This window comes from Dendroctonus ponderosae, unplaced genomic scaffold, assembly GCF_020466585.1.
Source record: "Dendroctonus ponderosae isolate FM_Combo_2020 unplaced genomic scaffold, Dpon_F_20191213v2 Dpon_F_20191213_9, whole genome shotgun sequence".
Classification (NCBI taxonomy): domain Eukaryota; kingdom Metazoa; phylum Arthropoda; class Insecta; order Coleoptera; family Curculionidae; genus Dendroctonus; species Dendroctonus ponderosae.
This window is the reverse complement of record NW_026019116.1, coordinates 1,494,989-1,510,269: the sequence shown is the minus strand read 5'-3', so window position 1 is coordinate 1,510,269 and position 15,281 is coordinate 1,494,989. Positions and strand designations below refer to the sequence as shown.

General features: G+C 35.2%; 1 protein-coding gene across 3 annotated transcripts in view; it reads left to right on the top strand.

Annotated features, from left to right (window-relative positions):
- LOC109537709 (SCY1-like protein 2) overlaps positions 1 to 14,932 on the top strand; it is a 105,186-nt gene extending 90,254 nt beyond the window's left edge. Inside the window, exons 14-17 of one of the 3 annotated variants that reach the window (XM_048669739.1) lie at positions 4,695 to 4,760; positions 5,187 to 5,204; positions 8,729 to 8,875; positions 11,518 to 14,932. In XM_048669739.1, coding sequence (XP_048525696.1) covers positions 4,695 to 4,760; positions 5,187 to 5,204; positions 8,729 to 8,875; positions 11,518 to 11,544 — 258 coding nt within the window. In that variant the 3' untranslated portion in view covers positions 11,545 to 14,932. The remainder of the gene's footprint in view (positions 1 to 4,694; positions 4,761 to 5,186; positions 5,205 to 8,728; positions 8,876 to 11,517) is intronic. The other 2 variants (XM_048669738.1, XM_019904565.2) reach the window with 2 other exon arrangements.
- Positions 14,933 to 15,281: the final 349 nt, after the last annotated feature.

Here is a 15,281-nt window from a genome sequence, read left to right as displayed (position 1 = left end):
AAAAATTTACATAAAAATTTGGAATTCGGAAACAAAAATTGGTAACAATTTCTTATTTTAAACTTTAAGCAGAGAGCATGCAGGACTCTAGATGATAAAGATTGTAAAACTGCGGTCCAAGTTTTCCTAAATTTTAAGAACATTTTGGAACGTGGCCGATTTTAGCATCTGTATAACACGAACCGTTTTCTTTTAAAAATTACTACTCCAAAAAGCGACATCATAAACAAGTGGCTTTTAGCCTGTTTTACAGAACATAAATGGGTCTATATTATAAGAAATATTTACGTGAAATCAATACTTTCCCTATTTTTCACAAATATATGAAACTTTGCCAGGAATATCTGCAGAACGCATACAAATTTACATAAAAATTCGTAACTCAAAAAGAAAACTCGCAAACAATTCCTCATTATAAACTTTTATTAAGCATGCAGAACTCTAGAATAGAACAAAAATGACAAATAACTGTAATGCGAGTCTTCCTGAATTTTAAGAATAGAACGTGGCATATTTTAACATCAGCATAACAAACACTGTTGTTTTTAAATCATTAGAAAAAAACTAAATCTCTTAAAAAATTGGCCGTTATCTCGCTGAATGGGGGATAAAATACTCTTTATATTCTGACATATTCTTTCGCATCTGCAGAATACAGACCATTAGTTATGAAAAAAATAATAACTCAAAGACAGTCCATCTTAGGCAATTGGCTATTATACATTACATAGTGCAGACAAGATTCTATAACCTTGGAAATAGTCACTTTAAATCCGGATTTTTCAATTGTCTTCGAAACTCCAAAACCTGCCTAATTTTTACATCTGCAAAACAAAAGCGCCATTTTTAAAAGATTATAATTCTAACGGGAAAATTCTGAGCAAATTGGCCGTTCAGTAAGTGTATAGAGCACAAAAGGCTTAAAAAAATATAAAATTCTTATTTTCAAAATGATTTTTTTTTTTCATTATTACCGCAGCTTTAAACCGTCCCCATTTTTTCCAATCCCCTGGATAAATAAGATTTGTTTAAAAAAATTATAACTCATAAACCACTCACATTAAAGGAGTTTTCTTTGTGCCATTTCATCGATCGCTAAAAACACTCTTAATTTAGATACAGACAAGGTAAATCAATCTGATCGATTTTTTACAAATTTATGAAACATGGCTGTTTGAACATCTGCAGAACACAGAAACTGTTTCTTAACAATTTATTTATTTAACGAAATCATTTAAATGAACTTTTTATGCTAAAGTTTTCTAGTCCGTGAGTAAAGTGAAAACATTTTCATTTAAAATCAGAGTTTTCTTCATTTTTAAGGAATCTTTGCAAGAACGTCTGTTTTAAAATCTGCAGAACAAACCTGCTTTTCTTTTAAAGATCAAAGCTCCAAACCAATTATCGTTAAAAATTAGCGGTTTCTAAATTTTTTTGCCCGTAATCATCAGCCCAATTTTTTCGAGTTAAAATCAGTATTTTGACCAATTTTAAGGATCCACTTGAACATGTGAATAAACAACACGGTTTTCTTTCAAAAATCATAGCTCTAAATCTAATAATTGTCAATAATTTGCAGTTTCTGCGTTTTATTGCCCGTAAACTGCTCTACCAGCTCAGATTTTTCCAGTTGAAATCCGTATTTTGACCAATTTTTGCGGAACTTTTGAAACATGACCTTATTTAACATGTGGACAACAACCACGGTTATCTTCTGAAAAGCACTACCTCAAAGGTAATTGAGATTTATATGCTTCGACAGACGTTAAACGGCCCTATAAGTCCATGAACATTTAATTGAAATGAGTAATTTGCTATTTTTTTGGAATCTATTAAACTTGTTCCTTTGAACCTATGCAGAAGACATAAAAATTTACTTCCAAATTCGTAACTCAAAACAAAAATCGTCAACAATTTCTTATTTTGAACTGTTATCCAACAGGACTCTAGATGAAAAAAAAATAACTGCAGTCCGAGTTTTCTGAAATTATAAGAAACACTTTGGAACGTGGCTTATTTTAACATGTCATAAGGCGCACAGTTTTCTTTTAGAAATCTTGGCTCAAAAGCAAGACCTTTTTTATTTTTTTTTCGAGTTTTATAGACCATAAATGACTCTATAATATTAAAAATAGATAATTGAAATCAGTATTTTATCCATTTTTAGCAAAGGTATAAAATTATTATTAACTTAAGATAAGAAATTTATAACTGCAGTCCACGTTTTTCTAAATTTTAAGAACATTTTGGAATGTGGCCGATTTTAACATCTCCATAACACGCACCGTTTTATAGAGCTTAAATGGTTCTTTAATCTAAGAACTACTGAGTTGAAATCAATGCTTTCCCTATTTTTCACAAATATTACACAAAAATTCGTAACTCAAAAAGTAAACTCGCAAACAATTTATCGTTAGAAACTTTTATAAAGCATGCAACTCTAACAGAGAAAAATATAACTGTAGTGCGAGTTTTCCTAAATTTCAGGAATAGAACGTGACAAATTTCAACTACCGCAAAAACACGCACGGTTTTCTTTAAAAAAAAATGCTCAAAAGCACTACCTCATAGACAATTAGCTGTTACGCAATTTTTTGAACCATAAATTGCTCTATAATATACAAAACATTTCATTATAATCAATTTTTTTTTCCCATTTTTTAACAAATCTATAAATCTTGGTGATTTCAACAGACAAAATTTGCTTAAAAGTTTGGAGCTTTGAAACAAAAAATCTTAAGGAATTTCCAATTATCCAGATTTACGAATCATAGAAAACTCTAGGAGATACAAAGCTCAGAGCTGAAATCTGACTTTTACTTATTTTTAGAGACACTTTCGAACGGGGTCCATTTCAAGATCTGCAGAATAAGCAAGCAATCCAGCTTGAAAACAAATATCGCTAAACCATTGGCTGCTTTAGTGTTCTACAGATCGTAAAAGGCTCTCTCTAAAAAAAAATGCAGACATTTCCAATAAAAATACCAATTTGCTCCAATTTTTACCAAAACTTTAACTGTTTTCTATTAACATCTGCAGAACACAAATGGATTCTTTAAAAAAAGTAGTATTTCACAAATTAAAGCTGGCACTCATTTAGCTGTTGAGCCGTTTCATAGAGCGTAAAATTGTCTGCAAGTCAATGGATTTTCAACTAAAACACGATGTTGTTCAATTATTACCCAAACTTGCAAAATGGATTGTTGCAGATCATCCAAAAAAAACGATTTTCTTTCTTAAAAAATCGTATTTGCCGCCAGTAAAAAATAGTTTTCCACATTTGTTCAGATTTTAGGAGGCTTTTGTTTGATAGCCCGAAAAGCGTACGGTTGGTTCTCAGAAAAACTTTTCGTTAAAAAAGTCAATTATTTCAATACAGTAGTATAATACGAATAAGTAATATTTCGTATATCTAAGTCGATTTTCTTTAAGCCAGATTCGCTTGTCTGTTATTTTTTTAGTTAAATTTTCTGCTTGTTTGTTGTTTCCTTGAAAAGGCTAGGAATTTTCACGGCTACTGATGCCATTTGCTTTCTCTTAGTATTGATTGTTAGGTTTCTTCTGAAGCTTTCATCATTAGTTATTTTATTAGTTTTTGCTGAATAATATGTGCATTTCTTCCACGTCTTTGATAACCCAATGATCCCGAATTAGTCAACATAAAATCCTGTTAAAATAAGTTAAAATCTCCACGGAAAATCGTCTACTTTTCGTTATATCAACAAATTATTTTTTGCAAAAGAAAGAAAATTCGAAAAACTGAAAAACCAATCAAGTAATTCAGATTCAATCTTTCTGAGTATTTTCCGCCAGGTAGCATAAGACGTACAGTCTATGTAATATAACTTTCGTAGCAAAAACTCCACTTCACTTAGTAGAAAACATTAAAGAATGAAACCTTCAAATTCAGCAACTTCGAAAAAGTTTTCTTGGTAAGGCAAAGGAAAGTTATGTGTCCTGGACTGTAGAAATAATTCTGCTTCAAAATCTGATAGATTAATGGATTATTTTAATACAAATTGACTTTAGACAACAGCATATGGCGCAACTCAACTGCAAATAATCACTTACTTACCAAAACTCCCGAACCATTTACTCAGAACAACATAACCCTCTCTCACTCACTTTGACTACAGGTTTTTAATCGTCTCATTTACTTCGTTTTCGATGCATGAAGCTCTGAGTAAATCAGTACAAAAAGTACATACTTTCTCTTTAGGGATATTCGAATGGGTATGTGCCAGGACGCGGATCCCATGGCAGCCTCATGTACCAGAGGAAACACTCGGGAGTGAGTTTCATGTTCGATTGTTCCGTTTTTTTCCCCCTTATAGAGAGTGTGACATTTTATCCCTTCAATTGTCCGAGTGGAGTCAAAATTGTGTTGCCCCAGATATGTCTGACTGGAAAAGAACCGCTTAAACAAACCTCTGCTTTAGTATTTTTTGTTCTTCACTCAGTTTTAAATCAAAACTTGCTACCCACTATTTATTTCTTCTGCCCTGTTATATAATCTGACCAATGAACTCATCAGATTTACAATGATCCCCAAACACCACAGACTAGAAACGCCTTTCGACAAAGAAGCCCAGCTGTGTTGAGTTTAGTGAGTAAAGGATAAAGGGGTTTCTTAGTCGAAAAGCTGAAGGAATATTGTCACATGATACTGAACACGACATCTGATTGGCCTGCAGGGCGCCTTCGGATACAGCTCGGTGTCCCGAGAGGGCTCGAGTCTTTCGGTGCCTTCAACTTCACACGTAAGTCACTCAGACTCAGAATCGGTGTCCTCATTACATTCCCACTCTACTAACATTGTGACCCTTCTAAGCGACTCAGCCTGCATAAATTCCTCTTCAGAAACCCACCGGAGCAATTCATGCAAGATGAATCGTCTTCATTCACCACTCATCTTAACATCTAACAAGTACTTCACATATCATCCACATACTTATCAACAGTACTATTTGTTGATGTCATGATCATGGTATTATTGATGTGATCCTCTATGGCAAGACCTACAGTTTCTGAGTCTTCCTTGTTGGAAGCTGGTTTGGTATACGTGATGTTTGCAGAACAGGCAAGGCTCAGAAACGATTCATTACAACCTAAAAAACCCTCAGTGCTTATGAGTGTCTGTTGTGTTCACTCAAAATTGCCGTTCCTAATTTTATTTCTTTATCTAGCTGGCACGGAACATGATAGTAAGTATATTTGTTTTAAGATTCCCATTTGTCTGAGTTCTTTGGAAGATTTATTATTGAGCTTTCTATAGTGAGGAATTACTCAATTTATGTAAAATTCAGCAGTGTTTTTTGGAAAAAACATCGGACCTGTGAAATTTTATTTGAAAATGCGGTTTTTTTATGGAAAATTTATTCACACAAGGTGAGCCAAAAATGGAAAAAATTGAACACGTAGAGGGTGTTTCCTCATAAGAAAAGTGATAAAGAAAATTTGTTCATTGATGCTCGATTTTTTTTTAAATCTGGAGTCTCAAACTTTGACATATTATTTTTTGTTCGGATATTCTTTGTTTATTCTACAAAAACAAAAAAAACGCAGGGCCTGCAAGACGTTGTTGCGACGTTTAACAGTGTAGCTTCATTAAAATGGTTCGCGAGTTACGTTTCAATTGGCTCACTAAGAAACTTTTCAGTCTCAAATTGAATTATTTGTGCCTTCGTCCGGAAAATTCGTTGCTTCCAATCTAGAACAGGTAGAAGGGCCATTTTTTTTCTTTATGTAAAGAAGCGTTTTATTAAGATTTTTAGTACGTTTAGTTTTATTCGGGTCAGAAACGGGTTTTTGAGGGATTTTCAAAATTGTAAGTTCAATTTTTTGTGCTTCACTGCGGAATTCAAAAGATCGTCACTGTGACTCCCCAATTATAAGAGATAGAAGAGCGTTTTTTTTCTTCAATGTGAGGAAGAGTTTTATGAAGATTATACGTGAGTTTAGTTTTACTGGGACCAACAATAGGTTTTTGATAAATTTTCAAAATTTTTAGTTCAATTTTTTGTGCCTCACTCCGGAATTCAAAAGATCGTCACTGTCACTCCCCAATTATAAGAGATAGAAGAGCGTTTTTTTTTCATCGATGTGAGGAAGAGTTTTATGAAGATTCTCCGTGAGTTTAGTTTTGCTGGGACCAACAATAGGGTTTTGAAGAATTTTCAAAATTTTAAGTTCAATTTTTTGTGCTTCACTCCGGAATTCAAAAGATTCTCACTTCCCAATTATAAGAGATAGAAGAGCGTTTTTTGTTCTGGATATGAGGAAGAGTTTTATGAATATTCTCCGCTAGTTTATTTTTACTGGGACCAACAATACATTTTTGAGGAATTTTTAAAACTTCAAGTTGAGTTTTTTGTACCTCAGACCGGGATTCAGAAAATCGTCGCTCCCCAATTAGAAGAGGTACAAGCTTCTTCTTTTTCCTTAACAAGAGGAAGAGTTTTGTTAAGATTGTCAGTGAGTTTAGTTTTAATCGAGCCAACAACAGGCTTTCGAGGGATTTTTAAAATATCAAGAGTTTTTTGTGCCTCAGACCGAGATTCCGAAAATCGCCGCTCCCCAATTAGAGGAGATAGAAGCTTCTTCTTTTTCCTCGGCAAGAGGAAGAGTTCTGTTAAGATTGTCAGTGAGTTTAGTTTTAATCGAGCCAACAACATACTTTCGAGGAATTTTCAAAATTTCAAGTTGAGTTTTTGTGCCTCAGCCCGGATTATGAGACAATATGAGCAAGATTCTTATTAAGATTCCCCGTGAGTTTGGTTTTAATCGGTTCATTATAAGATTTTAACGAATTTTCGAAGGCTCAAGTTGGTTTTTTTTTGTGCCGCAATACAAAAATGTATCTTTCTCAAACTAGAAATCGCAGAAACCCAATTTTTAATGTGTTTTCTTTAACATTAGGGCGAATGTTAGCAAGCTGCAACAGGGATTTCTGAACAAATTTTTTGAGACTGTTATCAAATTTTCACTAACAAAAGTGTCGATAATTGTTAGAAAAATTTCAGCGCCAGCCCAGACAAAACTGTAAAATAGTGGAAACTATCATCGGAAAAAGAAAACTTCGTTTTATACATCCTGAAAGTTGCAATTTGCTACCATCATCAGAAATTTGAGAGTAATTTTTCTGAAACTGCACAATGATTTAAGGATAAAAGTGTCGATCTGTGTACAAAAATTAGTATCTCGATCACCGATTAAGGGAAAAACTTGAGAATCAGTTCATTAAGAAGCACAAAGTATCCTTTATATATGCTGTAAGTTTCGATTTTTCACCCTTATCGGGGGTTTCTGTGCAAAGTTTCAAATATTTATGATTCCGAATTTTTAGGAGTAAAAGCCTCGATGTATGAGTAAAAATTAAACTGGAAAATTGCGGACACTTTCTTAGAAAATCAAGAGAGATAATTTTATAAGTCTGCAAAGTTTCCATTTGCCACCGTCATCAGGAATTGTAATGGAAATTTTTAAAACTAGCTAATTTTCAAAAGTAAAAATGTAAATATATTTACAAATAAAAATTCGTAAGTTGATTACAAATTTAAAGGAGAAACAGGGGGAGTGTTTCATAGAAAATAGGAAAACTCTCTTTTTCATGTACCTACTGAGCATTTGGACCTGCAATAGTGTCGAATTGTTTACAAATTTTAATTTATTACCCAAATTCAGTTCAATCTAGCGGAAATCTTGATCGCGAAAAGAAAAACTAATTTTATAAATGCTGAAAGTTCGAATTTCTCATTATGATTAAGGATTTCAGGGCAAATTTTTTACACCAGCTAGTCTTTCAAGAGGTGGCTATTGATGCTCAACTTCAGAAGTCAATGGCGCACCACAAAAAACTTTCTGTAGATTTTCGCAACAAGGTAGGTTCCTACAGGTGGAGGGTCTAAACAGTAGCCGTCCTTCCAAATTTGAGCAAAATATCTCATAAACTGAAGGAGTTAAAATGAAAATACCAATATACTTTTTTTAATTTAACACCCTGTATCTCGTTAACCATGGGCCTGAGGGAAAAACTGAAATGGCAACTCGACTTGCTTTGAGGTTCTCTACACGCCCCTGCTCTGTGTCGATAAGGTTCCGAAACACGCTGTAGAAAGGTGCTTATTTGATGCATAACAACACATGATCAATGCGAACAATCAAAAAATGTCTAGTGGACGATACATATGCAAAATCTGACGAAATCCTTCTAAAGGACGACCGGCCTAAAAGTTCAGTTTACTTACAATAATTTTTGCGAAATCGTACGAATGATTTCGGATCGAGTTGACGAGCTTCAGTACGTTGCCATAAGGTTGGATCATTCGCTCCTTTTCGTTCGATTTCTTACGAAAGCAGTACGATCGAAAACGCGTCCAAAGGACATCGGCCCACAGAGTGCACACTATTATATACACGGGATCGGCCCACAGACTACACACTATTATATTCGTTAAGGTCCGCGGCGGCTAGGTGCGTGCGAGAGAGAGCAGACGACAGCCGAGAGACATAAAGGCGCCGTAACGCATACCGATGGGTTTGCGCCGCGCCATAAAAAATTATCTCTTCAACAATAAATTGATGGTAGTTAGTAGTTTTTGAATACAGGTCCAAACTTTTTTCCACAAAGCAGTCCGCTGAATGTTAAATGAATTTAGGCATTACTTCGAGGACTCAGTGTAGATTTTACATAAGTGGTTTTCTGAGTCTGAACTGTGCTTCTTCGCAGGGTGGATCGATGCCGAACACCAGCAGCAGCGTCCCATTCCTCCTGAGCAGCAGCATGCAGTCGATAAGGTCGCGAAGACCATCCGCAGCCTTCGGGGGATCGCAGGGCGGCAGTAGCGGACTCCTGCAGCAACTCGGATCCGGCATGGTAAGGCTACCTCCCACCCCCCCGCATCGCGGGGGCGGCCGGGCGTCGGCGGGGCTCCCACCCCCCTCCGGCCCGGTCCGCAAATGCCCCTCTCTCAACATAACGTTTAGCTGAGCAGCTGCCCAGCACTATGGAAAGATGAAGCTTTTTGTTGTTGACACCGTTGGCCACGCCGTCGCCCTTTGCCGCCCCAGTTGCCGGTAACAACTTGTTTGTCTCTGTCTCGACACTGTCCTCTGCACGCCACTGGTCCCACGGATTGGCATTTAATCGAATTCACTGGCTGTTGCTTCCCTCCTTCCGCTTCTTAGTAGGGAAACTTGATAAGGCAGAAGTCGGTGCATTCGATTAAGTGGCTGGGATGCGTTCGAGACAGCCTACGATGCGTAAGAGTTTCTGTGTCCTTTTGGTGTTAGATAGTGGCATAGACGTAGAATTACTCCTCAAGGTTCTAATGTATGCGAATGTCTGATGAACGAATTATCGAAACCATCAACGATTCATGACGACAACCAGCAATCACTGACCACCAAAAATCTAAATCCAGTCATAACCCTTTCTGAGCTCAAACCGACAATTGCCCCAGTAAACACTACAAACTAGTCCTTGAGACGTTCCAAGTGCAGTATTATCAGGTTCTTTTAAAGTCTCAAGATCATCCCGTATATCCCGCAGTGTTCCTAGGGATGCATCTAGGATGTACTGTTGGAACAGTTGGGGATGATTTTGCATCATCCACTGGACATGTCCAGTACTTCTCCAAATGGACATGCTTTTCATATAGAAAATATTTTTATTTAAAATGCAGAAGGTGCGTTGGGCGTTTGGTGACCCATGGAATACACCTCCTTCTTCTACAAATTCGCGATGTCCATAATCAAATTTGAGGAAGATCGTAGTTTTTTCTCGCTAACAATGTTTAACACTTATATGCAATGATCAATTTTGTCACATTTTAAATTAATTTAATATACACTCATAACAAATAGAAACTTTATAAATTCTAGTCAAAACTGGCATGTACACAGGGTGATTCTTTCAGATTGGGAAATGCCTGATCTGAAAGTTGCTATTTTCGGAAATACAGGGTGTTAAAAGTCGTAATTTTCGTTGGGCATCCTTGCGCCAATGGCCACCTTTGGATGGGTGGTACCTCCAGTTTCTAGATTTCCCATTCTTAATGAAGTACCCTGTATACATTTCAAATTTTGAGACATTCCGAGAATGTCTAATACATGTCCTCACTTATGTGTCCCACGAACGTCCTTTACATATTGGCCACATAATTGATATCCCATGGACGTTTGCCCGATGTCGTATAACATACATAAAGATTTAATATAATTATCGCCTGGGACAGGAAGGACGAAAACGTGATGCCCCAGGGATCATGTGTGTTTACTGGGACCCCCACTGAAAACGTACATTAATCAACGTTTCTCTCAAATATCATAATCATGATTTTCGAGGTTCATATTGATTGGACAGAATCTCGAACGCAACCCAAAATTACGCTATGTTGTGCCTATTTTCTTCTCGTTTACTCACTAAAGCCTCAGCAGCCTGTTAAGATCACAGTTGAAATATGCACAATAGAGCCTGGAACATTCCGCCTACATCCACGCACACGCACCACACATGTGCTTTATATTCATTTCAATACAAAAAATGCGAAATTGATCACCATCACCATCGAATCATCTAGAGGGTGTTTACTTGTAAACATAGTCATCTGCGAGGTCAGTAAATCAGCTACATTCAGCTCATTCATACTTGTAGCTGCCCGTTTGCTTATTGCATGCATGTGTTATGAGGGCTGTGTCACGAGTGCTGAAACTTATCCAGTTTGGGATGAGAAAATTCATTTGGTAACATCTACAGGACTCTTGCGAAATTTAGGTGGCCTGATATTAAATGTTCTTGAATGAAAATTCAGAGATCGCAGCGTAAATGTTAATGGAAAGTTGTAGTCTCTAAGGTATCGGTTCTGAGTAGGGATTAAATGAGTCTAAACGTTGAAGCTAAAAAGTTTTCGGAATTTGATTTGATTTTTTCATCTGGACCTAAAGAGCAAAGGCTACGTTTGGTTTACAGGGTGGTGCTCAACTAATGTGACATTCCGAACGCTCATTTGAACTCTCCCTCCTGCGAACCGACATCCTCATAACAGCAACTCTGAGTTAAAACTAGCTTAGTCAAACATTCTAAGTCAAAACCAGCCTTCATTATTTGTAAAATATAGACTTGAAATGTCACCAAATCCAGATTTTCCTCCAACAATCGACAAACTGTTTAACAAAGTACAAGAATTACTATCATTGCTACTTCTCATGAAGTATTATTTTGAGTTGCTGCTGACGTCTCCTGATTTGTATATAGCATTATATTCCATAGGCGCCTTAAAAAGTAATCAAGTGGAGTCAAATCTGGTGAGCCAAAAGGCCTTGGAGTCAACAGCTAAATGTCCACGTTCTGGGCTTGAAGTCCGTCATATAACTGGATAAGTTTCACTATTCTGCACACTCGCTTTATATATTACTTAATACTAAATACATCCAAAATGTAGTTGTGTTGTCTGGCTGTCCAAAGCTACCAAGTCAGTGCGCCCATCCAGCATATCTGCATTGTTCTCCCTGTTTCAGTATCAGTTCTTTGGTGGACGTCAGTAAATGGACCTTACCAGCATCAGGCTTACCCGCCAATCTTACCAACATCAGTATTGTACGACTTTCACCACAATCAAAGCTTACCAGTATTCCTAACCGCACCCATATGGCAGAACATGTTCTTACCAAACTTACCGAATTGCACTTACCCTCCCCTACTACGTCTGCTTCTACAGCTGAAGAGTGGCAATCGAACGACAATCAGATGGAAACGTGGCAAATATGTTTGCTTTTTGTCTATTTTGTGTAGCATTTTGTGTCCCAAGCATTTGTGTAAACGAGAAAGGTTGGTGGTGGATGGATCGGGTGGGCTGGAAATGTGCCAAACTATTGCCAACATACACAGTAACACGGGTATTCTGTACACCACCAGCCTTCTATAAAAGGAATGAAAATGTTCTTAATCTAGCTCCAAATTTGGAACCTTTGCTGCGTTTATCAGTTATTCTATTCTATTCAAGGGCGTCCGTCTTTAGTATGTCCATTAATTCTCTAGTTACATTAACAATCAAACTTTCCTGCTAGCGTATTAAGACGGATGATACCCTTAAGAATAAGTGTGTCTTTTTTCCGCCTTGTAATGTTAAAGGAGATTTGTATAGTTACTAGACTCTCTACAATTTCGACAGACAATCGCCTATAATTAAAAAAAAATGAACAGATATAACCTCGATATATTATACACTTCATATTTTTCATAAAACATATTTTCATTACCTAAATAAAGTAATAAATGTTTATGATATGATGGTAAACGATAGTTAGATATATATGTTAACTTGTGATCGTTGTTCTCTTGGTAGCTACACAATTTCTTATCTCGATTTTTGGATATTTGCGACTAGCACTTCTTACCTTAATCTTCTGAGAATTTTCATTCTTAATGTAGTTTGACTACTAGCTAAGCCAAAACTCAATTCATCAACTCTAGAATGTTTTGTGTTCATTAAGCGAACCTTCCTAGCCCTAAACGGTGAGTTTTGGAAAACTAGCTATATTTCGAGAGACTGTTATATCCTTCCTACTAGATAGTTTTTTAAGCCTCCTAATCCGTTCAACAGTGATCTGAACATACATGCAAACTAAACTGATCGGAAAAATGATAGACTCGACTAATGGCCTAATTAGGAGCGCCATTAACAATTCCTGTTCCAGATCTAACTTCTGATTTCTCTAAACTTTTGTTTTTTAGTTAAGAAAGTACCCCATGAGGATGCATACAGGGTCACTAGGAGATCGCTTCCACGGGTTGAATAACCTGAATTATTTTTAAATGTTTTGTACAGTTCTGTATCGTACATAAATTTGAAGGATGGACAGTAATGATGGCAATTGAACTGTTCATGGACGAATTTGCATAGTTTTGTGTCAAAATTGGCTCGATTTACCCGTTTTAGCAATACAGTGTGCGCAACTATAGGGAATATTGACTGCAGAACATTTTTTATATTGATGGTTTTTGGAAATCATAATCATTGTGGGTATGGGGCGACTTGCAAAATGCGTGGGAAACTAAACAATTCTGAAGAACAAATTAACAAATTGCAAAACTTTGCAAATAATTCCCCTAAATTTTTTATTTTTTAGTCTTCCTAATTTTTGCTCTTAAATATACTGACAAAAATAACGTTTATTGGCAAAAACTTGAACGACAAATACAAAAATTGAATTAATATGATTTTTTAAATGCATGCAAAAAATCAAAAAAAATTGTAAATATTCTCCTTTTTGGCATTTTTGTTTATAGGAGGTGCCGCATTATCAACTTGTTTCCGGAATTTCCACAATTTTTTGTAGGCCCCAGTCGAAAGCAACTGGCAAAAGCAAAAATTTATGGATGCCAGATCTGGATCCCAAAGCGTCCATTCAAAGAACTATTGTTTTACATTAATAAAAAGCTTCTTTAAAAAATGTAGTAACATCAAAAGCTTTTGACTTTTACCATGTTTTACCTTATTTATTACGCAAAAACCGGCATTTTTTTGAACTTACCGAGTAAAAGAAAGCTTGCAGCTGAAACGCGAGAATAACCTACAATAACTAAAATAAATGGTTGAAGAAATTGTTGAACAAAGTAGGAATCCATTAAATTCCTTTTAGTCGAGTTAGTAATTTGTATTCTTGTGCAAAAATTGAATTTCTTGCTTTAATCATTAAAAACTGTAAAAATAACAATCTTCCTGCTTCAATAAGAGACATTTCACTTAAAAAGTTGGTTTTGAGAGTCTAAAACATCAAACGATTAACGAAAACGAAAATGAAAATCATCAAACCTCCGGGTTTGTCGTTTTCACTTCAAATATAACCGTACAATTACCAAAAAGTAAACCTTCCCACAATATAAATAATAATTTAATTATTTTAATAGCAAATAGGATAATTATAAAATCGGAAGAAAAAGTTTGAAAATTAAAAGAAAACGAAATTCACTGAAAGTCGCATTATTTTCGATAAAAGAACCGCTAGCGCATTTGACTAACTTTTCTTCAAACTCGATTTCAAACTAGCGAAAAAGTCAACATTGAAATAAGATTTTGCGACGTGAGGACAGGAGATGAATTTTGCAAGTCGCTCGTCCCAACATTTTAACTAAATATGTACTTTTCTAGGTCTACATCTATTTTATAAACACTTTTTGACAATCTTTTTATCATGTCGTGCACAAAATGAAAGAAAACCAATCCTTCTTTGTGTTTAGAGAATTATAATAAAATATACTCCCCTAGGATTAAAGATAAATGTGTACATTTTTAAGTGAAAATTCGCCAATTCTTAAAAAATCATATCAAGATAAATATTTGTATAAAAATAAAATGTTTCTTATGTTCGGTGTATATAGTATATACTAGATCGAATAGAATATTATATTCAATTGTGCGTGTGATTTTGGAAAAATAAATGGGAAAAATCAAAGAATGATAGTACAAAAGAACAATAAAACGGTTAGAGGAAAATCTCCGAATTGTAAAACAGACATCAGGCAATTGGCCTGTTTTTGTTTCTTATTATACGCTGTTTTATTATTTATTTTTAATTCATCACACTACTTTTTTAAAACGGTATATTCTTAAATAAAATGTAATTTATTTATTCGCTATAAAATGTTTAACTTTAAATCCGTAGCATACTAACTAAGCGCAATGTGGTTACGGAAATCACCTCTTTTCCCACTTATACTTACCTTCAATCTGCATATTATTCGTTGAAAGTTGATGTTATTTCCGATGTCCACAGTGCTAATTAAAAATAAAGCCAATATAAATGTATTGATGTTACTTAATTTTAAAATAACTTTACGCATGTTTCTTCTAATCTTCGAGATTTTCTATGACATATCAAAAATGTGGAAATGTTGACTTGGTCAAAAAATATAAAATGTGATAATATGTTTTATCAGTTGTTTAATTCCTCTATAATTTTTTTTATTTGCTGCTTTATTATTAATAAGTCAAAAAAAATTCAGTTAATTCTTTCTAAAAAATTTTAATTTTTCACCTTTTTATTTCAATTTTTTATCGTAATCAATTTCAATTGCATATCATACTTTTCCACAGATCACAGAGTATAAATTGTAGGCCCGGGTAACACTGTGTTGAGTTGCGCTTTTGAGTTGTTGCCTCTTTGAGTTAATGAGTTTTAACGCATCACTTAATGAGTTATAACTCGCTTACCGATGAGCGAGACTAGAATTTTAAATTCTAAAAAAAAAGTCTAAGTCATCAACATTTTTTATGAATAAC